Raw genomic sequence first — 25,616 nt, 5'->3', positions numbered from 1 at the left:
AGATTTAAGTCTCAAAACAAGCAAAGAGTGAAGAATCCACAAGACCCCAGTCCAAATTCTTGGAGTTGAAACCAATTGAATCTTCAAGTTCTTCAAAACCCTCTCCAAACATAGAACTCAAAATTCTATGTTAAATATTCTATATTAAAAATCTAATGTTTAGAATCTCCCCTTAAACTAAAACTCTCAACGAGTATTTATAGTTTTCAAAAATTTATGCTGCAGCGGATCATTCAGCGTCGTTAGTCGAGATCGCCAATCAACTCGGTGATCCGCCCCTTGGTAGGTTTCATTGCCGTCTTGCTCTATCCTTCAGCATCGTCGTGTTTTTGGATCATTGGGCAACATATTACTGCTTTGCGGAACTTCTCGACTACACGCCGACTGCTCCTTTTCACCGCTGATTTGATCCTTTCTTTCAGGGCTCAGCACACTGGAACAAAAGGCCAGGATAAGACCTTTTGGTGACTCGCCGAACGGGTTCGATAATTCTCAGATCTTTATTTCTTCGTTCTTTCCACTGCCTTTGTTCCTTTTTGCTAAGTAGTGTCCATGTTTTCCCTCAAACTCCAAATACCTGAAACTTAAGGGTTTTCATCAGATATTGATACAAAATATGCATTTGAAGACACTAATTCTATCAAAACATAGCCCTAAATGAGTCCAATTTGTGGACTCATCACCAACCCTTTTCAAGATCTTGTAAGGGCCTACATAGCTAGAACTAAGCTTCCCTTTCTTGCCAAATCTCATTACCCCCTTCATAGGCGACACTTTCAGGAAAACCCAATCATTAACTTGGAACTTTAATTCCCTTCTCCTTACATCTGCATAAGACTTCTGGCTACTCTGGGATGTCTTAAGTCTATTTCTAATGAGTTGCACTTTCTCCATAGCATCATGAATTGAATCAGGCCTTATCAAGGTTACTTCACCTACTTCAAACCAACCAACTAGAGATCTACATCTATGCTCATAAGGGGCCATCTGAATGCTGGAATGGTAACTATGATTGTAGGTGAACTCTATAAGAGGAAGGTGATCATCCCAACTACCCATGAAATCGATCACACAAGATCTCAACATGTCCTCTAAGGTCTGAATGGTATGCTCTGTCTGACCATCTACTTGTGGATGAAAGGTTGTGCTATGATTAACCTGAGTACCAAGACTTTTCTGAAATGACTTCCAGAAATGAGAGGTAAATTGAGGACCTCTATCAGAGATGATAGACAAAGGAACCCCATGCAACCTGACTATTTCATTTATGTAAAGCTTAGCGTAGTCCTCCACCGAATTTGTAGTCTTAACAGCCAAAAGTGGGTAGACTTAGTAACTTTATCAACCTATCACCCCAATGGAGTCATGCTGTCAGTGAGTACGAGGTAAACCTGTAATAAAGTCCATGTTGATCACTTCCCACTTCCAAGTAGGAATGTTGATCTCTTGAGTAATACCTCCTAGTTTCTAATGTTCTACCTTCATTTGCTGGCAACTAGGGCTCTTAGCCACAAAATCCGCTATATCCCTTTTCATACCATTCCACCAAAAGACTTTTCGCAGATCACGGTACATCTTAGTGGCGCCTGGATGAATAGAATATCTAGAATTATGGGCTTCTGCAAGAATCTGCTATATCAACTCACCCACCTTACGAACACATAATCGACCCTGATAGCGAAGCACACCATCTCCCAATTGGGAGAAAACCTCAACCCTCTGCTGATGGACTGCACCTTTTAGTTGAAGTAATATTGAATAAGTATCTTGCTTTTCCTTAACCTCTGCTACAAATTAAGATTCTGACCCATTCATAAGACGAACTCCTAAGCGAGCAAGTTTGTGAACATCATTCACTAGTTCCTTCCTTTCTTCCTCAACATGTGCTACACTACCCATAGATAGACTACTAAGAGCATCTGCTACTACATTGTCCTTACCAAGATGGTAATGCACACCCATATCATAGTCCTTGAGGAACTCAATCCATCTCCTCTGGAGAAGATTCAACTCTTTCTAGGTGAACACATACTGAAGACTCTTATGGTCTGTGAACACATCTATGTGAACACCATACAAGTAATGTGTCCAAATCTTAAGTGGAAACACCACTACTGCAAGCTTGAGGTCATGAGTTGGATAATTCTTCTCATGCACCTTAAGCTGTCTAGAAGAATGAGCTATAACCTTACCTCATTGCATCAATACACAACCTAGGCCGACACTGGATGCATTACAATAGATAACATAACCGTTTGAACCCTCTGGTAGAGTCAAAAGAGGAGTTGTAGTCAACCTAGTTTTCAGTTCTGCAAAGCTTTTTTCACAATCATCTGACCACTGAAACTTAACCTTTTTCTAAGTCAACTTAGTCAATGAAGAGGCTATGGATGAAAATGCTTCCACAAACCTACTATAATAGCCAGCCAAACCCAAGAAAATTTTGATATATGTAGGAGAGGTAGGTTTGGGCCATTGTTTCACTACTTCTGTTTTCTGAGAATCCACTTGAATCCCTTCACTAGACACAATATACCAAAGGAAAGCAACATATTCCAACCAAAACTCACATTTGCTAAACTTAGCGAATAACTGGCGATCTTTGAGGGTTTTCAGGACAATCCTCAAATGATTCGCATGTTCTTCCTCATTCCTAGAGTAAATAACGATATCATTAGTGAAGGCAATAAAAAACAAGTCCAAATACTTCTTGAACACTCTGTTCATCAAATCTATGAAAGTTACAGAAGCATTGGTTAGTCCAAATGACATAACTACGAATTCATAATGACCATACCAAGTTTCGAAGGCTATTTTTGAAATGTCACTAACTCTGACCCTGAGCTGATAATAACCCGATCTGAGGTCTATCTTCAAGAAATTATTAGCACCTTGAAGTTGGTCAAATAAGTCATCATTCCTAGGGATAGGATACTTATTCTTGATTGTGACCTTGTTCAACTGCCTATAGTCAATGCACATTCTTAGGAAACCATCTTTCTTTTTCACAAACAACACTGGTGCACCCCATGGGGAAATACTAGGTCTGATGAAGCCCTTATCTAGAAGGTCTTTCAACTTCTTTTTCAATTCCTTAATCTCAGCTTGAGCCATTATGTAAGAAGGAATAGAAATAGGTTGGGTATCTCGAATGAGATCAATTCCAAAGTTGATTTCCCTTTCGGGAGGGACTTCGGGAAGATCTTTTGGAAACACTTCTGGAAACTCATTAACTACTGGGACTGACTCAAGAGTTGGGGTTTCATAGCTTGAATCCTTAACCCGAACTAGATGATAGAGATAACCCTTAGAGATCATCTATCTAGCCTTAAGGTAAGAAATAAATCAACCCATAGGCGCTAAGCTACTACCCTTCCATTCCAAGATTGGTTCGTCTTGAAATAGGAAACGAACAATCCTAGTTCTACAATCGACTGAGGAATAATAGGAATGGAACCAATCCATGGCTAGAATGATATCGAAGTCTACCATTTCTAACTCTACAAGATCTGCTGAGGTGACTTTTTGGGAGACTGTGATAGGGCAATTTCGTATACCCGTCTAGCTATAACTAGGTCACCGACTGGAGTAAAGACTCAGAAGGGTTCTGAGAGTGTTTTTGGACTAACATTGAAGTTGACTACTATATAAGGAGTTACAAAGGAAACAGTAGCCCTGGGTCTAACAATGCATAGACATCTAAGTCAAAGACTCGTAATGTACCAGTAACCACATCAGGAGAATCTTCCTGATCGTGCAAGCCTGAAGAGCATACAACTTGTTTTGGCATTGTCTGCCACCTTTACCAGATGAGTTACCTTGCTGAGTCGGGCGACCTGCTGGTACTGCTGAAGTTGTAGATTGCTTCTATTGCCCCCTTGACCTTGTTTTGTAAAAGGATAATCTCTCAACCTATGACCAGTCTGACAACACCCAAAACATCCTTCCCCTCCTGCAAGACACCCACCCGAATTGTTCTTACCACATTTAGAACAAGTTGGGTAGATTCTTGTGCTTAAAATACTACCTTGAGACTTAGAGCATGATACCCTACCTTTCTGATCATTTCAGAACTAGGAGGATGAAACACTGGCTGATGAAGGTGCTGGAGCTGAAGACTTTTGTTGAAACTGCGAGTGATTACCACAACCCGATTTCTATTGAGAATACTCATAATTACCTGTTCTAGCCTTCTTATTCTCTTTAGCATGTTCCCTATGCTTATCCCCCTCGACCTGCTAAGCATGAGTCATGAGCTTATAAATGTTCATATTTTCTAGCAACATAGCATTCCTACACTCTATTTTCACTAAGTCGGATACCCCATATAGAAACTTGTTCATTTGAGCCTTGGAATCAACAACCATGTTAGGAGCATACCTTGAGAGTTTGGTGAACTTGAGTCCGTACTCTTGGACTGACATGCTACCCTACCTCAAATTCATGAATCTTGAGCTTTTGCCTCCCTCAACTCTCTTGGGAAGAACCTGTCCAGAAAATTCTCACTAAAGCACTCCCAAGTGATATGAGTTGCATCTGTATCCCGGTTCTCATTCCATTAAGTATACCAGATATGACCTACATCCTGAAGCTGATAGGATGTCAACTCTACCCTATCATTACCTATCACTCGCATCACTCCAAAAATCTTCTTGACCTCATTTATGAAGTTTTGGGGATGCTTACCAATTTGCGATTCTAAGAAACTTCCTGATCTGGGACCGGAGGAGCTGCGTTAGCTTTTCGTGCATTAGCATTCCTTCCATAAGATCTACGAGGAGGCATGATCTGAAATGCATTACAAAGGATTAGTACAAGGAATTAGACCATACCTTACACACAATAAGAGTAAGAAGAAAGTGAAGTTTTCCTAAAACACTTCGTACCATCCCTCTCATTAGATATGGTGCACTTCACACCCATGAAAAGTACTATACATAGTGTGGCTTTTCAAAAATCCTAGGACTCTTAAATCTAGTGCTCTGATATCAAGTTTGTCACGCCCCAAGGCTACCTGTTGGACACAAATATGGGACCTAGGATCACGTGCGACCCCAAGTAAACCCTGTTGGCATATCATAAGCATACTAAAGATAAACTGAATCAATAAATACTCCGCCGAAGCTAATCATGAGATAAATCTGAAATGATGGGAATACCCATATACTAGATATGAATATATGAAAACTAAGGGTTTAACAACAACTGAAAAGTCAAACTCAAATAATAAAGTTGAAACTAACTATGTCTCAAATAAAACCTCTACTGAATAGAAATGTTGGGACATGCCCACAGCTAGATCTAGCAAATACTAAAAACTAAAGACTTTTTGCAAAGAAAGATAATCATGTCAATCATCCTCGAAGAACGAGGACTCACCACTGATGTTGTTGAACTGAACATCGAGAACCGATCTATGCATAATCGTGAAGCTGAGAACCTGAACCTATATGATAAGAAGATGTAGCGCAGAGTATGCGTCAGTACTTGAAAGGTACTGAACATACATGATAGAGTAAAGCTGAACAATAACATAACTAAACCAAAGCATAATATCTGAGAAATGACAAGAGATAAGCATGATACTAAACTGTGAATACTGAACATGAAATAATTAAATGCAATGACCAAGTTTATAACAAACGGAGACTGAATACTGAACTATAACTGATAATTGACTCTGACTATAAGGGAGCTAATAATAACTGACATAAAATCACATGAGCTAAATGTGGAGTCCAATGTTTACGCCTCATCAAGAGAACCCAATATACCCTGCCAGAGGTATATATGCATAACAAGCGTGATCACTAACATGTAATGCTTACAGAAAAGGACTTATAACCTACGGGGGCACGTAGTTCTGGGACTATTCGGGTACGCTGAACCCTAGTCCACTCGGTATTAAACTACGCCCAATTAGAATGTATATAAGCAATTTTATGGCTGAAATGTGAAGTATTAGATAGCTCAATTACTGACATACAAACATTGAGAATGCAATAATCATGACTGATTATGTGAAATTCGGAAATTGAAGCATGTATATCGAAAATAACTGACCTAGCATATGTAATTCATGAACTAAAAGAACTACATGGCTAGGGTTCTAAATTTCGTAAAAGAAACTAAGCAATAACATGATAATCTGATTTGGATCACTCTAACAGCTAAAACCCAAAAAATATCTAACATTCAAGAAACCCTAGGTCTAGGTAATATTGAGGGAATCAAGATTCTGACTAAATTCTAGGGACCTAACGGGTGGAAGGAACCCACTAGTAAAATCCCACATACTTGGTGACGAATTCCACGGAGAATTTTTTTGTATTCATGGCTTTAACTGATGAAAACTTGCTGCATTTTTAAGCTAGGGTTGGTCGACTTCTCTACTGATTTTTGCTCTAATTTTCGCTTGACTTAGGTGAATCATTGATTAGATTAATTTCTAATTTGTTTACTAGGCTAAATCTTACCAAAACCACGTAGTTTAGGTGTCCAACACATAGGGGAAAAGACCAAAACGACCCTACTTTAAAACCTGTGAGACTGACCACAAGCCCCTCTGACGGACCGTCAAAGGGACCACGGGCAGTCAAGCCGGTTGTGGTCTTGGTCCAGTAGCTAATGGTTTCTATGGCTGGTTGCACGGACGCGACCAATATTCATCGTCAAGACCACGGCCCGTGAAGGGTCCTGTGGTCTGACGTCTAGGCCTGGTGGACTCTAACTGGCTTCCACGAGTGCTAGACGGTCCGTGAGGTGGTCCACGGGCCGTGAAAGGCTCTGTGGTCCACCTCTGCTGGGAAGGGGCTAAGTCAATGGCCAGGTCAACGTACCATGGACCCTATCATGGTCTGTGAACCCTGTCGTGGTTTACTAGTTCAGGTGATTTCTGCTACACTTTTCTATGTCTGGTTTTCGAGGTGTTACAAGACATTGGGAATGCGATCATTTAAAAGGGGAAAATAGTACCAAATGAACTACGAGCATTTGTTTTATTCATTTATTTTGTACTGAACAGAGAAATGTTCTTTGACATCTAAGAACATAATAATGAAAAGATGCATCACAGGTAATTTGTCGGAGTGACAGACAAATGGTTTGACTAAGATTATCATAAATATAAGTAGAAAATTGAACACAACTTCTGGTTCAAAGAAGAAAATGTACCTCCTATTTCATATCAATTTCATCCTGATAACATATACAGCAGACATTCCGAGGAAGGAAAAGCCTTACTCAACTTACAAAATAGGATATGCATCAATTAGTGAACATAGGAAAGTCATGATCGATGGATATAGATTCTTTTGTATATAGAAGTTCCCGCAACAACTTAAATGAACATTCATTTTCGGTGACTTAAAAGAAAAAAATGATCAAGTGATACTTGAAGGAAACAATATATATCTATTTCAAAAAGAAGGACCACTTTTTGGAAAATAGTTATATAACATATCTTTTGGAGATGGTATAGTTACAAAATAGTTTCAGAGCACAATTATAGATAAAAACATCAAAAACTTTGTTGTCTTCTCAAATTTCTACAACACAAATGGAATTTGAAGTCTCCCATATACTAAAAAAAGTAGAGCAAACACACTAGCAATGCTCCATTTTCTTCTTCTTCAGTTCAAGATTCAAACTTTTAAATCTATCCTTCAAGCAGATCTCATCAATGAAAGCCTCTTAAGGTTGTCAGTAAAATCACTTGTGAAATTCAGGTGTGTTTTGAAATCCTGGTTTGGTTTAATATCTAGCCCTGAATTTATCAAGTCTCATCTCAGCATATTTGCTAATAACTATGCATGTCATAGTATTGTGAAATAGTATTTTGTTAATCGTTATGTACTTTTGAACTTTCAAGAAGTGAATTCTGATGTTTGGAACAAGAAATCTACTATGGTTGAGTGCAAGGGCTGAAATGAAGAAGGATGCCCTTTTCCTATTTTTACTGTTCACTGTAATATACTTATGTTTGGAACACTAGTGTGTAGAACAAGATTTACATATGCTTGTTGATTACATATCATATTTTTTTTGAATCTTGGTTGAGAAAAAAATTATCTCTGTTATAAATTTCCATTACAATGCTCGAAACAATTACTTAACAGTTATCAATGTTCATCTTTTTAGAGCAACTGCATAGTTAGAAAGTCAATGTCATTTCATATGCTTGAAATGAGAAACTTTTGTACACAATTTTTCATTCAAATGACTTCCATTAATTGTCTGATAATATTGGAAAGTGATTTTTCATAGCTGAAATCTAGATCATACAACACTTATGCCGAGTTCCCTCATTTTTCCCTAACTAATTTTCTTCCATAGAAAAATTAATCAAAAGTCTAAGAAGGACCTGAGCGAAGATTTCTGTACTTCTTTGTTTTTTATATTATCTGGAGGCATTACATCCTCTTGAAGCACTGCTCAATAAGAGAAACAATTTACAACACCATTTAGCATGACGTTTGAGAGAAAATCATTGTTACTTAAAAATTAGAGCATAAAGGAAAATGACTAACAAGATCCTTTGGTAATATAATTGCCCCTTTATAGAATGTGTGCCTTACATATGAATTGGTTGTTCTATGTTTGAAATAAAATTAAAATTTATCACTCCCTCCTGTACAAACTATGTGTAACACCTCATAAATCAAACTTAGAACCTTCAGCAGAAAACCAGCAGGAGCTGGTGAACCATGATAGGGTTCACGAACATTGAAAGGAACCACGGTCCGTCGACCTATCTATGGTTCCCACTCAACCAAAAAGAGGTGGACCACGGGGAGCCTTCACGGACTATGGACTACCCCACGAGCCATTAGAAGTCTCGTGTAAGCCAAAAAGAACCTCTCAAGCTCAGGCATCAGACCACGAAGCACTCCACGGGCCGTGGTCTTGATGATGGGTCTTGGGAAGGTCCGTCGACCTGAACCAGCAGACCACCAGCCTAAGTGAAGAACCATGTCGACCCTCACAGTTCGTGGTCCTTCACACAGGTCGTGGTAGAGCTCATGGTCGAACCACACAGAACCAGTAGCTACTGGCCAAGGACCACAACCCACTTGACCGTCTGTTCTCTGTGCGACAATCCATCGGCGCTCCCGTGGTCGGCCATCGTCAGATTTTAAGTGGGGTCATTTTGGTCATTTCTCCTATAGGTTGGACACCTAAACTACATCGTTTAACCCCTAAATTACATAGTTTTTGTCAGTTTAAGCTCAGTAACATAGTCAAAACCTACCCTAATCAATCATTCACCAAAATCAAGCGAAACTTAGAGCAAAAGAAAAGAAAATAGTCGACCAAGCTCTCTCCAAGAACGCAATAGGTTTTCGTCAGTTCCTGCCCCAAAATTGAAAGATTTCTCTGTGAAATTAATCACCAGATATGTGGTATTTCATTGGTATATTCCTTTCATCTACTAGGTCCCTAGATTTCAGTCAGAATCTTAATTCCCTGAAATTAATCACCAGATATGTGGGTTTCTAGAACTTTAGACAATGGTTGTGATTTAGCCGTTAGGGTATTCTTAATCATATTATTGTGTATTTGTAACAATGTTTCTTAGTTCTTGCATGACTTTCAGAACCTTAGTTGTGTAGATTCGTTTAGTTCATGAATTGCACTAGCTAGGACAGATACATATATACATGCCTCAGTTTTAAATGGTTCATTATCAATATTTAATGTTGCATTTTTTTTTCAGTTAGCATGTCATAATATTAAGCTATTAGTATAATTCAGTTATGTTGTATTGTACACATTTCCAACTGGGAGTAAACTTAACACCGAGTTGGACTAGGGTAAGTAGTTCCAAAACTACGTGCCCCCGTAGGTTTATAAGTCCCCTCTGTAGGCATCATATTTAGTGATCACACCAGTCATACCTCTATACCCTTGGCAAGGTATATTAGGTCCTCTTGATGGGGAGTATACATCGGACTCCACATTTAGCTCATGTGGTTTTATGTTGGTAGATAGTAGCTCCCACAGTCAGATTCTAGTGTATTGACAAGATTACCAGTTACATTTTCAGTATTCAGTTTCAGCATGTAATGTACTTGGTCATTGCATTAAGTTTAGTTTATATTCAGTATATCTCAGTATCTTTATCATGTTCAGATTATATCATTGCTCAGTATGCTTTGTTCAATTACATGTTTGTTCATGTTTATCCTGTCCTTCTGCTCAATACCTTCAAGTACAGACGCATACTCTATGCTATATCTTTTCGTGATGTAGGTTCAGGTACTCAACATACATATCACAAATAGATTGGTACCTGATCTGTATTCAACAGTAACAATGGTGAGTCCTCATTCTTCGAGGATGATAAACATGTTTTTTATATTTCAGTCTTTCATTTTAGTTTCAGTTTTACTAGAGTTCGCTGGGGCATGTCTCATCACCTCTAGTCAGTTAGAGGCTTATTTCAGACATAAGAGAGATTCTGCTTCAGTATTTGAGTTATAGTTCATTATCTTAAACTCTGGCTTAGTATTTATTTATTCAGATTACTATTGGGTATTACCCACTTTCACTTAACTATGGTTTTAAGCTTCCGCATAGTCTATTTTATTCGGTAATCTTTTAGTATGCTTATGATATGCCAGTTCAGGGTTAGGTTGGGGTCACTCGTGATCCTAGGTCCCGTGTTTACGTCAAGGGGATAGCCTTGCTCCTGACAAACTTAGTATCATAGCCTTAGGTTTAAGATTCCTAGGATGTCTGAAAAGCCGCACTACATAGAGTTTTTTTTCATGGGTGTGAAGTGCACCACATCTAATGAGAGGGAGGCTACGAAGTTTGTTAGGAAAAACTTCACTTTTTTGTTACTCTTATCGTGCGTGAGGTATGATCCAACTTCTCATTTCTAATCCGTCGTTATTCATTTCAGATCATGCCTCCTCACTTACGCCATGAATGCTACTAACCACAATGCTAACACATCTCTTCTAGTCCCAAACCATGAGGTGTCAAATACAGAGTTTTGGAAAGTAATTCAGCTTTTGGTTCAGAGTGTAGCCAACCAGAACAATCACCAGGTTCCAGTTACTACAAATACTAGTGGTGGGTCAGTTGCAACTAGGGTTCAAGATTTTTTTGGATGAATCTGCCTGAGTTTCTAGGGTTGCAGATTGGTAAAGACCCACATAACTTCATTGATTAGGTTAAGAAGATCTTTGGAGTGATGCAAGTGACGGGAAATGATAGGGTAGTGTTGGCGTCCTACCAGCTCAATGATGTAACTCATATTTGGTTCACTTAACGGAAGGAAAATAGGGGTGAGAATGCAGCTCCTGTGACTTGTGAGTGTTTTACCGGAGCTTTTCTGGACAAGTTCTTCCCAAGAGAGTTGAGGGAGGCTAAGGCTCAAGAATTTATGAATTTGAGACAAGAAACATGTCAGTCCAAGAGTACGGATTAAAGTTCACCCAAATCTCTAGGTATGCTCCCCATATGGTTGCCGATTCAAGGTCGCAAATCAATAAGTTTCTTTTTGGGGTATTCGATTTGGTAAAGACAGAGTGCAGAAATGCTATGTTGTTAGAAGACATGAACATCTCTAAGCTCATGACTTATGCTCAGCAGGTTGAGGGTGATCAACTTAGGGAACAGGCTAAGGACAACAAAAAGGCTAGGACAGGTAACTATGATTACTCTCAGCAAAAATCAGGTGGTGGAAATCGCTCACAGTTTCAACAAAGGTCTTCAACTCCAGCACCTTCATAAGCTAATGCTCCATCCCCTAGGTTTCGATAGGATCAGAAAGGTAGGGCATCATGTTGTAACTCTCAGGGGAGTGTTTCAGGTAACAGGACCTACCCAACTTGTCCAAAGTGTGGTAAGAGCCATCCGAACGAGTGTCTTGCAGGAAAGGAAGGGTGTTTTGGGTCTGGTTAGTCTGGTCATAGGTTGAGAGATTGACTTTATTCTAAATAGGGACAAGGAGGTAACACTAACAGGGCTCAGTCTACAACCTCAACAACACCAGCAAGTCGCCCAATTTAGTAGGGTACTTCAACTAGTACTAGTGGTGGTGAGTGCTAGAACAGTTTGTATGTTCTCCAGGCTCGCCAGGACCAGGAAGATTTTCCTGACATGGTCACTGGTACGTTATGATTTTTTCACTTAGATGTTTATGCTTTGTTAGATCAGGGGCTACTCTTTCCTTTGTAACTCCTTATGGCAGTAACCTTCGGTGTCAGCCCAAAAACCCTTTTAGATGCCTTCTCAATCTCTACTCTAGTTATAGCTTGACAGGTATACGAAAATTTCCCTATCACAGTCTCTTAGAAAGTCACCTCACCATATCTTGTAGAGTTCGGTATGGTAGACTTTGATGTCCATTCTAGGCATGGATTGGTTACATTCCTATTATGCGACAGTCGATTGTAGAACTAGGATCGTTCATTTTCAGTTTCCAAGTGAACCAGTCCTGGAACAGAAGGGTAGTAGCTCAGTACCTATTGGTCGATTCATTTCCTACCTTAAGGCCAGAAATATGATATTTAATGGGTATCTCTATCAACTAGTTTAGGTTAAGGATTCCAGCTCCAAAACCCCAACTCTTGAGTAAGATCCAGGAATAAATGAGTTCCTAGAAGTGTTTCTAGAAGATTTTCCCGGAGTTCCTCCCAAAAGAGAGATCGACTTCAGAATTGCTCTCCTTCCAAATACCTAGCCTATTTCTATTCCTCGTTACAGAATGGCTCCAGCTAAGCTTAAGGAATTGAAAAAGAAGTTGAAAGACCTTTTATATGAGGGCTTCATCAGACCCAGTATTTCCCCATGGGGTGCACTAATATTTTTCGTGAAAAAGAAAGATGGTTCTCTCAGGATGTGCATTGACTATCAATTGCTAAACAAAGTCACAATCAAGAATAAGTACCCTATCCCTAAGATTGATGACTTGTTTGACCAACTTCACGGTGCTAGTCATTTTTCAAAAATAGACCTCAGATCCAGTTATCATCAGCTCAGAGTCAGAGGTAGTGACAATCTAAAAATAGCCTTCAAAACTAGGTGTGGTCATTATGAATTTGTAGTTATGTAATTTGGACTAACCAATGCTCCTGCAGCTTTCATGGATTTGATGAACAGGGTGTTCAAGCTGTAGTTGGACTTGTTCATTATCGTCTTTATTCATGATATCCTCATTTACTCTAGGAATTAGGAAGAACATGCGATTCATATGAGGGTTGTCTTGTAAACTCTCAAATATTGCCAGTTATTCGCTAAGTTTAACAAATGTGATTTTTGGTTACAATCAGTTACATTCCTTGGGCATATCGTATCTTGCAAAGGGATCCCAGTAGATTGTCAGAAATTAGAGGCAGTAAAGCAATGGCCTAGACCCACCTCTTCCACATATATCAGAAGTTTCTTTGGTCTAGCCGGTTATTATAGAATGTTTGTGGAAGGATTTTCATTCATAGCTTCTCCATTGACTAAGTTGACTTAGAATAAGGTTAAGTTTTAGTTGTCAGATTAGTGTGAGAAGAGCTTCGCAGAACTGAAAACTAGGCTGACTACATCTCTTGTTTTGACTCTACTAGAGGGTTTAGACGATTTTATGATCTATTCTGATGCATCCATAGTCGGCCTAGGTTGTGTGTTGATGCAGCGAAGGTTATAGCTTATGCTTCTAGACAACTTAAGGTGCATGAGAAGAACTATCTGACTCATGACCTCGAGCTTGCTGCCGTAGCATTCGCCTTAAAGATTTGGAGAGACTACTTGTGTATGGTGGTTGTGTAGATGTGTTCATAAACCATAAGAGCCTTCAATACATGTTCACCTAGAAAGAGTTGAATCTTCGCCAGAGGAGATGGCTTGAATTCCTCAAGGACTATGATATGAATGTGCTTTACGATCTTGGTAAGGCCAATGAAGTAGTTGATGCTCTTAGCAGACTATCTATGGGTAGTGTAGCGCATGTTGAGGAAGAAAGAAGGGAGTTAGTAAAAGATGTTCACCGGCCTGATCGCTTAGGAGTTTGCCTTATGAACTTATCATATGATGGTGTGACCGTTCAGAATGGGTCAAATATTCATTAGTAGCGGAGGTTAAGGAAAAACAAGACAGTGATCCGATATTGCTTCAATGGAAGGGTGAAGCTCATCAACAGAAAGTTGAGGTTTTCTCCCAAGGAGGAGATGGTGTGCTTCGCTACCATGGTCGTTTATGTGTTCCTAAGGTTGGCAAGTTTAGAAAATAGATAATTACAGAATCCCATAACTCCAGGTATTCTATTCATCCGGGTGCCACTAAGATGTACTGAGAATTGCGAAAAGTCTTTTGGTGGAATGACATGAAAAGGGATATAGCAGATTTTGTGGCTAAGTGCCCCAATTATCAAAATGTGATGGTAGAATATCAGAAACCAAGAGGTATGACTCAAGAGAACAACACTCCTACATGGATGTGGGAAGTGATCAACATGGACTTCATTACAGGTTTACCTTGTACTCGCAGGCAACATGACTTAATTTTGGTAATAGTAGACAGAGTTACTAAGTCCGCTCACTTTTTGGCTATTAAGACCACATATTCGGTGGAGGACTATTCTAGGCTTTACATTAATGAGATAGTCAGGCTTCATAAGGTTCCCTTGTCTACATCTCAAATAGAGGTCCTCAGTTTACCTCTCATTTCTGGAAATCATTTCAGAAGGGTCTTGGTACCCATGATAACCTCAGTACAATATTTAATCCATAGACGAATGGTCAGGAAGAGCATACCATTTAGACCTTAGATGACATGTTGAGAGCTTGCGTGATCGACTTCAAGGGCAGTTGGGATAATCATCATCCTTTTATTGAGTTTGCCTACAACAATAACTACCATTCCAGGATTCTGATGGCCCCTTATAAGGCATTGTATGGGCGTATGTGCATATCTCCAGTTTGGTTGGTTTGAAGTAGGTGAAGAAGCCTTGATAGGGCCAGCTCATCAAGGATAGACTTAAGACAACCCAGAGTCGTCAGAAGTCCTGTGCAGATGTAATGAGAACGGACATGGAATTTGAATCGGTGATTGGGTTTTCTTGAAACTGTCACCTATGAAGGGGGTGATGAGATTTGGCAAAAAGGGGAAGCTAAGTTCTAGATATGTGGGCCCTTACAGGATCTTGGAAAGAGTTGGTAAAATGGCATATGAGTTAGAGTTTCCATAAGAACTAGCAACAGTGCATCCAGTCTTTCACATTTCCTTGTTGAAGAACTGTGTGGGTCATCCAGCATCCATAGTACCTTTAGAGAGTGTGGCTGTGAAGGATATCCTCACTTATGAGGAGGACCACCGGAGTCTTCACGGGTCGTGGACCACCCCATGAGTTGTGGGAAGGCTTATGTAAGCTAGACAGAACCTCCCCAACTTAGGCATCAGACCAGGGAGCCCTCCATGGGCTGTGGTCTTGATGATGGGCCAACTGAAGAACCACGTCAACCTTCACGGTCTGTGGTCCTTCACAAAGGACGTGGTAGGGCTTTGGTCAAACCGACCAGAACTAGTAGCTATTGGCCATGGACGACAACCCACTTGACGGTCCCTGGTCCTTGTGACGATCCGTCATAGAGCCCGTGGTCGGCCCTCGTCTGATTTTAAATGGGGTCATTTTGGTCTTTTCCCCTATAGATTGGACAGATAAACTACGTTGTTTAACCCCTAAACTACGTAGTTTTGGTAAGTTTAAGCTCTATAACTTAGTCAGAACCTACCCTAATCGATCATTCACCAAAATCAAGCGAAACTTAGAGAAAAATAAAAGAAAACAGTCGACCAAGCTCTCTCCAAGAACTCAATAGGTTTTCATCAGTTCCAACCCCAAAATTGGATGATTTCTCTGTTAAATTTGTCACAAGGTATGTGGTATTTCACTGGTGGATTCCTTTCATTTACTACATCCCAAGATTTCAGTCAGAATCTTGATTCCCTAAATATTGCTTAGACCTAGGGTTTTTAGAACTTTAGACAATGGTTGTGATTTAGCTGTTAGGGTATTCCTAATCATATTAGGGAAAATTGTATATAATAGCAAACTATTAATTCAAATTAAATGCTATAAATATACTTTGATTTAATTGTACCCTATCGCAAACTATTGCTATTTTTGCCACTCTCCCTGGTGGAATCTCGCTCGCTACTCTCGTTTGGTGGCAGTCTCGCTCGCCTCTCTCACTTTATACCAAAACGCAAATGTATAAAATGCGTTTTTGTTTGTATAAAGCGAGAGAAAATTGTATATATACATATATTTTCGTTCCCCTCTCTCCCCTCTCCCAGATCTCGTTCGCCACTCTCCCAGATCTCGCTCGCTCACTCGCCTTTCTCACTTTATACAAACAGAAACTAAATGTATAAATTGCACTTCTGTTTGTATAAAGAGAGAGAAAATTGTATATACACATGCAAATACATATATCTTCGTCCTATACAGTTATAATTATACAATACAAATATTTCCCTGTCCAATTTTCTTTTGCCCTCCTCTCTTTCTCGTTTTATACATACACAGATTATAAAATTGATCTTTTGTATACAATTGCTTTTTTTTGTATATGTATAGCGAATTATACAACTGCCTTCTTTATATATGTATAGCGAATTTTACATATACAAAAAAATAGGTCTTAGGAGCTAATTTTTTCCAATTTTTTTGGATTATACAATTTTTACTTCAGATGTTTACGTTTCGATATTGACTCTGCTACCTACGTTGGCATAAATTGAATTGTTATGATTTTTCTTTTGTGTCAATTCTTTATGTTGTACAATCTTCTCTGCTTTCTCTTCAACTCGATCATGTTAGACAACTTCTAATTTATTGAGGGGGCTTACCTATGTTATTTTGCTCAATCTGTGAGGCAACTGTGAGACCTTGACAGAACATAAGAGTTGCAATATTTGTATACGTTATACAACAATTTATGCTAATTGATGTTTCAGTAATAGTTTTCTTGGAGAATTATATTTGTAACAAAAACAGTGACAGACACCCTAAATAATTATACAATGGTATTTATTGTATATGTATAGCGAATTATACATATATATGTTTACTATGGAGCGCAATTATGCAAATTTTGATATAGCATACAAATATGAATTTTGTGTTTGCTATATGTGAAAGTTGCTCATTTATTGTGTATTCATAACAATGTTACTTAGTTCTTACATGACTTTCAGAACCCTAGTTGTGTAGATTTGTTTAGTTCATGAATTGCACTGGCTAGGATAGATAAACAAATATACATGCCTCGGTTTTCAATGTTTCATTATCAGTATTTAATGTTGCATTTTTTCATTTAGCATGTCATAATATCGAGCTATTTAGTATAATTCAGTTATGTTTTATTGTACACATTTACAGTTGGGAGTAAACTTAACATCGAGTTGGACTAGGGTCAGTCACCATCATAGTCACATAACTACGTGTCCCAATAGGTTTATAAGTCCCCTAGTGGGCATCATATTTAGTGATCACTCCAGTCATGCCTCTATACCCTTAGCAGGGTATATTGTGTACTCTCGATGGGGCGTATACATCAGACTCCATATTTAGCTCATGTGGTTTTATGTCCCAGCACCTCTAGTCAATTAGAGGCTTATTTCAGACATAGACAGATTTAACTTCAGTATTTGAGGTACAGTTCAGTATCTTTAACTCTGGCTTAGTATTTATTTATTCAGATTACTTTTGGGTATTCCCCATTTTCAGTTAATTATGGTTTTAAGCTTCCGAATAGTCTATTTTATTCGGTAATCTTTTAGTATGCTCATGATATGCCAGCTCTGGGTTAGCTTAGGTTCACTCGTGATCCTAGGTCCCGTGTTTATGTCAAGGGGGTAGCCTCGGGGCGTGACACTATGTTCTTGACATAGGTTTGTCTCTCGCCTCAGTTATATATCAGGGTTAATAACATTTGAATATCTGAGTGAATCACCCTTTGTATTGTATGTCATGAAAGTTGATGCAACCACAACCAAAATTTTACCTTAAGTTTCAATATGTAAATATTTTTGCCCAAGGTTCCCATACTCGACTTGATCCTTGAGATACTTGATGGAAAATATATTTTCCCAATTTTAGCGGGGTTCGTCAATGAATTGGTTAAAATAAGTACCTTTTATTTCTTAAAAATTATGCTTAAAATAAAAAGGGAAAAGACTAAAATATGTCATCAAACTTTGAGAAAATGCTCATCTCTATCATCTGTTAAAAGTTTGGCTAATATATATCATTTTCATTTGAGAAATAGCTCAAATGAACGGCATAGAGCAGCCTTTTCTCAAAATTCGATGGTATATTTATGTTTTTTTCCTATTTAATATATCAGAAAATCATCTTTCTTCTTAATTTTAATTCATTCACAAAGAAAATAATTTTCTAATATCAATTAATTAATAAAATTTAATTAGTTCAGGATTTATCTGAAAATCTAAGATATTGATAAAAAGACAAAAAAATTATACTCTGAATTTAGCCAGTCAATAAACTTCAGTCAAATTCAATTAAATTCTTGTAATTTACCTTTTTTTGAAATTGAAAAGTTCATTTATAGAAAAATGCATATGACACGTTTTAGCTTAAGCCAAAGATAACTTTCAATTAAATGTTTTCACATCTACCAAAGAATTGAGAAGAAAACTCAGATTTTGTTTCAATAATAAAAATTAAGCTTTTACTTGTAACTGTTGTTTTCTATTATACTTTAAAAAAGAAAAGGAAAAAAGTAAATATCATCTTTATCCTATTTGAAGACCATATATACATACCTCATTGTCTAAATTCCTTTCTTGAAATGTTGTTGCAATTTTCTTTTCAACATTCTCAAAAGAGAACTTCTTTTTAATTTCTTGAAAATTTTGCAATGGCTAATTTCACTAAGGAAAAAGCTGACATTATTGTGGTTGGAGCTGGACCATCTGGTATAGCTACTTTAGCTTGTTTAAACAAATTAGACATAAACAATGTTGTTTTAGGAAAACAAGATTGTTGTGCTTATTTATGCAAGAAAAAGACTTATGATAGACTTCATTTGCATCTATTAAAGGACTTTTGTTCATTGCCATTTATGTCACATGCAATTTCATCACCTAAGTATATGTTGAAGAAAGAATTTATTCAATACTTAGATGAATATGTTGAGCATTTCAACATCACGCCAAAATTCCAAACTTGTGTTGAATCAGCTTTTTACAACAGTGGGGTAAAGAAATGGAATGTCAAATCAAGAAATTTGACTAGCGGAGAAATTGAATTGTATGCTAGTGATTTCTTGATTTTGGCAACTGGAGAAAATAACGAAGGTCATATTCCAAAAATGGTAGGAATAGAAAATTTCAAAGGCGAAATAATCCATTCAAGTGATTATAGATTTGGTGAAAAATATAAAGATAAAAAGGTATTGGTTGTTGGATTAGGAAATTCTAGGATGGAGCTAGCTTTTGATCTTTCAAGTTATGAAAGTCACACATCAATTGTTGTTAGAAGTCCAGTAAGTCTCTCTATATCTTTATGCCTTATAATTACTTTTATCGTTATTTGTTTTCATGTGAGTAGGTTTCTGTTTTTTATAAATAAAATTAAATGGTGGTGTTCGATCAGTTTAGTTGTACATCAACTATTCTACATGGTACTTGTTACTTTTTACTAGAATTTGTAATGTTGTAACTCGATTCATCAAGAGATTGGTATGGGTTTCTTGACCATCAACACCATGTCATATCCTTATGTGAAAGGGCCAGAATATGAACATGATTTCTCATGATTTTCATTCTACTTTGTTGACCACCCAGTCATATATACCGTTGTGGTATTTCTTATCTAAAAAATAAAATTTTGAATTAGCTTCACCTTCAATAATTTCCACCGATTCGGCATTTGTGTTAAATTTCACAAAAATACTCTCCAAGCACTATACAAAACTGTAAAAACAACTTCGATTCTGAATTCAAAGTTGATTTAATGAAATCAGTTGTTCTTTTAAAAGGGAATACTGATTGACTAGAAATTGATTAAGGAATATTGTGTTGGATTATTGTAAATACAAAAATTTGGGATAGATATTTAAATATCCTAAAAACATAGAAATATCTCATTATTCCATTTCAAAATCACACAAAATTAGAAATTTTAAATTCAGGTCTCATAAGGTATTTTGTATCGTGAGAAAAAGAAGAGTAGGATTTGGAGAGGTGACAAGTTGTTTAGTATAAGTATAAACAACACATATACTTTTTACATTGAGGAACTGAATTCGAAGAAAAAGAACTAGAGTTTCTTTTTCTTATAAATAGAATTTTGATTTTTGCTAAGTTTGTCATATTAACAATTTTATACATCGTCATTTTCACTTGTTGCACAGATAACATATTTTACTTTGTAAGATTTTGAATCTCATAATTTGAAAGAAACTTGTCTATAAATATTAGTTAGATGACTTGATAAATGATAGTACAAAAAATTATTTGCACTAACTGTATATGAAATTTAGATTTCTCTTATAATTTAATCTTTCGTGCATTACTCATATATATTTCTTTTTTAGAACCCTTTATAATTCCAGTTACCAACTTTGATCTATGTTTTTTAATACTACAAGTTATATACAATTACATTATAATTGATCTGATTTTGTACTTCTTATTTAATATATCGTCAAAATATGAAACTTACACCCGCAAATATGTACATTATAGTTCATGATGTTTTGCCAGAGTGCTATAACATTTTTATAGTTAGATGATTGTAACGACCCATAAAATGAATAGGTGAACCTAGAGCCTAACTAGTGTATGTTGGAGTTATTGTGGGGCTTTATGCGGTAGAATGTTGTCCCGAGCTTAGGTTGAGGGGTTTAGGGATTAAACGTCAAGGTATGACTCCCCAAGGACCACCCTAGGGGTCCTTGAGGAGGACCCTAAAGCCTAACCCCCAAGACCCCAAGGAAACTAAAATCTGAGCAAAAGCCATGACCTACAGATGGGGACCTATGCCCCGTTGGTCCATCCACGCCCCGTGGATGGCCTCCGTGGGTCAAGGCCCCCAACACCAAGCTGCAGCCATGAACCACGACTCAACAGCATGGTCTGTGGACCCACCCACGATCCGTGGGTGGGGTTTCATGGAAGGCACCTGCAATGCTGTCAAGGACTCGACCAAGGTGAGGGTAAGTTGGTAAATTCATATTAAGTTTAGTTTAATTAATGGATAGTTATTATTGGTTTATTAAGATATTTTAAGAGTTTTTAAAGTAATAAACTCTATTTTAGAATTCATTATTTCAAATCACCCCAAGGTTAGAAACCTCCCCTCCAAAAGTTCTCTCTCTAGAAACCTCCATTGGAGGAGAAGGAAGCAAGCTTTGAAGGTCAAGTTTTTAACCTTTTCAAGTGATTTTCGTGAATTTATTCTATAAAAGGTACGGTGGTCTTCATCCTTGACTTAGTTTCTTTCAAGGAGCCAATTTCAAAGTTGATTTCAAGTCTCCAATGTTTTCCCCAAAACCCTAGTTTTCAATCTATGCATGGGTTCGATTCCAAACGTTTTTCAAAGGCTTTATTGCATTGAATTATGAATGAATTGTGGATTGAAAGGTGACTTAAGATGATTTCTTCCTTGAACCCATGTTTTCCCCCAAATTCCTAAATTGTGATTGGGAATTGATTGATCATGATAGCATGTTGAATTGTTTATGTTTATATTGATATAGATTATTGAAATTATGGTAATTCTCATGATTAATTATAGTGGTTCAATGTGTGTGGGTGAATGTGATCCATGGCCTTGAAAGGCAAGTTCATGAATGATCTATGCATGAATATGATGTGAAGTATGTATTTGTGATCTCAATGAAAGTGTTATGATCATGATTAGAATGTAATAGTGTTATCATTGAAAGCATATTATCAATTAACAATCATGAATGATGATGACATAATTTGAAGGGTTTTCTCCTATGTAATGTATATCATGAATTGGTAGGCCTATGCATCCTTTTCTTGAATGAATGAAAGTAATGTGATTATGGTATATTGAATTGGTAGGCTAAGGCATCCTTTTCTTGAATTGATGAATGTGATCATGAATGAAGTAACTTGAATTGGTAGGCTAAGGCACCCTCTTCTTGTATTGTGAATGTGTATTGACTTAATGACTATGAATCGATAGGCCTATGGCATTCCTTTCATAATTAGGCAATGAGCTAATGTAATGGCGACTCTTCAATCGATTGGCTTAGGACATTCCTTTCCTAATGAGTCAATGTACCACGAATCGATAGGCTTATGGCATTCATTTTTTGAGTATGATAATGTAATGAGGAACCATGAATCGATAGACTTATGGCATTCCTTTCATCAGGACTCTAGAGTTTTCCTAATAATGAACCATGATTCGATAGTCTTATGGCATTCCTTTCATGTGTATTGATGTGACTTGGGTCAATAGGCCAAAGGCATTTCTGTCAAGTACAATAATGTAATGTGAACGAAATACTCTATGGGAATGTAAGCTAAGCACCGAGCGGATATGGTAAGATGGAAACTCTCCAAATGTTAGGTTAGAGTTCCAATGAACTTATTCCTATCCCATAACTATGTGCCCACATAGGTCCTAGCTAGTGGATCCACCTAAGCTAAATGTACCGGTCTTACCTTAGGCAAGTGGACCTTCTCTTTATGGTGTGGGACTTTATGACACCGGATTCCATATCAAGCTCACATGGTCTATGTCGGTTAAATGCTTATTCCAATCATGTGAGATGTGCATTATGGTTTCTTGATGAGTTCTTTGAAGTGTGGGTGGTAGTATAAGATGTCATCCATGCATTGCACGAGTAGGCTTTAAGAGGGTCATAGTGAGTTCTCTAATGTCTTAATGACTATTGAATGAAAGTGCTCTAAATGAAGCTAATGAAGAATGTTGACTCTTATATGCTTAAATGAGATGATGCATGCTATACTTGGATTGTAATATAAGTTACTTCTTTGTCATGACTTATTGAGTATGAATGTGCCTTGTCTATGGTGGCTTCAAAGGAGTACTTAGTGTGAGTAGTAGTATGGGATGCTACTTGCACATTGCACAAGTATGACTTAGAGTTGCCCTAGATGATGGTCCCATTGTGTTGTTATGACTTATGAAATGTTTATGTCTCTTATGTATGAGTATTGTGTAAAGATGGAAAGGATGAATGGTAAGTTCACTTTTGGTGGCCCTAATGTGGTATCTAGTGTAAATGATGGTATGGGACGCAATTCATACATTGCACAAGGTATGGCTAGGGGTTACTTGAGGTGAAGGCTTAATGTGATGAAATGGGTTATATGGTTGATTATGTCTCCAATGTGAAGAAATGACTTGTATGTTGGTTATGGTTGAATATTATGCCTCTTATACTTATGTTCATGAAGTTTTCTCAAATTGGCATAAAGCATGACTTTCAAATAAAATGTCCGTTTTAAGAATGGTTTTTGCATGGCTATCATACTTAGTACTTAATTGTGCTAACCCATATTTCTCTTATTTTACTACAAGTGTAGGTCCCGGAAAGTGAGTTGCTTTCTCTCTAGTTGAAGGGCTTGGATTGATATTCCTTCGAGGCTAAGTGGTATGTCCTCATAGATCGAGGACAAGTGCTTAGATGTTTCTTTTCTTTCATGTAATAGACATTTGTTAGACTTTCGATTGTAAAGGGCTGTGACCCTACTTTTGTTTCAGATATTGTTTTTAGATGGCCATATAAGACAATAGACTTCCGTTGTTTTAAATGATTATTTTTTATTGAATGGATTTAAATGATTTTTAATTCCGTACTATTTTTATTATCTATTGCAATGACATGCTATGAGGTTTGTATGAGACTTTTTAGAGTCTTGTACGTCGTGTTGCATCTAGGGTATACCCTTGGGTCGTGACAAACATGGTATCAGAACACAAGATTTTGGGAAATGGTTTTTAAGATTGATGTCTCACAAGCCACGTCTAGTAGATTCTTGTTCATCGGTGTGAGTAACGACACATCTATGAGTGAGAAGCTATAAGACGTTAGGAAGTTACACTTCTTTCATTATTCTTGAAGTCGTGGCTTATAGTTTAGCACTATAAGTGCCCTTTCCCTAATCCTTCTCTTGTGTTTATAGGATATGAATAGTGGAAGAGGAGATCGTGAATGAGGGAGTTCCTCCCCAAGGTGCTCAAGGTGACCAAGTTCCTCAAGGCAACCAAGTTCTGGTTGAAGCTCCGACTATGACCAATGAGGCAGTTAGGTCGGCTCTTTTGATGATTGCTCAAGCCGTAACTACTGAAGCTCAAGCCATGACGGCTCAAGCTACTAGGAGTGTTAAGGCTAATGTGAACCCCAATGTGAGTACTATTGCTTCTAGGTTGAGTGACTTTGTGAGGATGAATCCTTCAATGTTCCTAGGTTCTAAGGTGGGAGAGGATCCCCAAGAGTTTTTGGATGAGGTGTATAAGATAGTCAATGCTATGGGGGTGACTTCTATGGAAAAAGCGAAATTTTCCTCCTATCAATTGAAGGATGTTGCCTAAGTTTGTTTCACTCAATGGAAAAGCAATAGGCCTATAGGAGCGGGTCCTATAGAATGGGAGGAGTTTAAGATAGCTTTCCTTGGTAGATACTATCCCCGTGAGAAGAGGGAATGTAAGGTGGAGGAGTTTATCAACCTTAGGCAAGGTAGCATGAGTGTTGAGGAGTATTCCTTGAGATTTACCCTATTGTCTAAGTATGCTCAATCTTTGGCATCCAACCCTAGGGATGAGATGAGTAGGTTTGTTACGGGTGTATCCGACCTAGTTGAGGAAGAGTGTCGTACATCGATGCTCCATGATGACATGAACATTTTTATGCTTATGGTGTATGCTCAATCTATTGAGGAGTCCAAACTTAAGAGGAAGAATAGAGGGTTGAAGAGGTCTAGGCCCAATAAGCAAGGTAAACCTAGGTTCAAGAAGAGAGCTCAAAACCAAGATTCTTCAAGCACTCCTAAGGTTAACCAAGAGAAAGGAAGGGGGTCTCCATTTCCTAAACCCATTTGTGCCAATTGTGGAAAGAAACATTTGCCTAGCCTGTACTAGTGGGTGCTATGGGTGTGGAAAGAGTGATCATCAAGTGAGAAATTACCCTATTCTTATGGCCAAAGGAAGGGAGGCCAAACAAGCTTCTCTTAATGGCTCGGATCTTGATGCTCCAAAGAGAAATCGCTTCTATGCTCTTCAAGCTAACAAGGACAAAGGAGCTCATCCAGATGAAGGCACCGGTATGTGATAGTTCCTTTTGGTTGTGAATGTCTTGTTGAGGTTCCTATGTTTTTTTTCATGTTAGCCTTACTTGGGTTTACTCTTAAGTGGGGGATAGCCTGTTGAATAGTAAGGTTGTTGAGAGTTCCGATATCCTTATCTCTTTCCTTCTATTCTTATTCAAGCTAGAGACCAAGAGTTCCTTGTAGCTTGTTTCATGTTTTGGAGTCATGTGTGGATATGTGTTTCCATTATCTCCTTATGATATGCATGTTCTTAATGAGTTTATGTTTAAATGAGAAAATGAGTCTATATGAATTATGTTCCTCATGTTGATGTA

The 25,616-nt window shown here is 37.8% G+C and overlaps 1 protein-coding gene across 1 annotated transcript; it reads left to right on the top strand.

The window, feature by feature from the left end:
* The first annotated feature begins 18,884 nt into the window (after nucleotides 1–18,884).
* Nucleotides 18,885–25,304, top strand: LOC125861490 (probable indole-3-pyruvate monooxygenase YUCCA10). The gene is made up of 4 exons (XM_049541375.1): nucleotides 18,885–19,511; nucleotides 19,622–19,649; nucleotides 24,171–24,451; nucleotides 25,137–25,304. The coding sequence occupies exons 1-4, from the start codon at nucleotides 18,885–18,887 to the stop codon at nucleotides 25,302–25,304; spliced, it is 1,104 nt and encodes a 367-aa protein (XP_049397332.1).
* Nucleotides 25,305–25,616: the final 312 nt, after the last annotated feature.

This window comes from Solanum stenotomum, chromosome 4 (assembly GCF_019186545.1).
Source record: "Solanum stenotomum isolate F172 chromosome 4, ASM1918654v1, whole genome shotgun sequence".
In the NCBI taxonomy this organism is placed as follows: domain Eukaryota; kingdom Viridiplantae; phylum Streptophyta; class Magnoliopsida; order Solanales; family Solanaceae; genus Solanum; species Solanum stenotomum.
The sequence above is the reverse complement of the archived record's forward strand: the minus strand, read 5'-3'. Positions and strand labels throughout refer to the sequence as shown.

Excerpts from the sequence above, each read along its gene's own strand:
- LOC125861490 (XM_049541375.1), top strand. The coding sequence starts at position 18,885 with ATGGCTAATTTCACTAAGGAAAAAGCTGACATTATTGTGGTTGGAGCT. Across the intron at positions 19,512-19,621 it reads CAATTGTTGTTAGAAGTCCA|TTTAGTTGTACATCAACTAT; the intron begins GTAAGTCTCTCT and ends GTGTTCGATCAG. Across the intron at positions 19,650-24,170 it reads TACATCAACTATTCTACATG|TGGAAGAGGAGATCGTGAAT; the intron begins GTACTTGTTACT and ends GGATATGAATAG.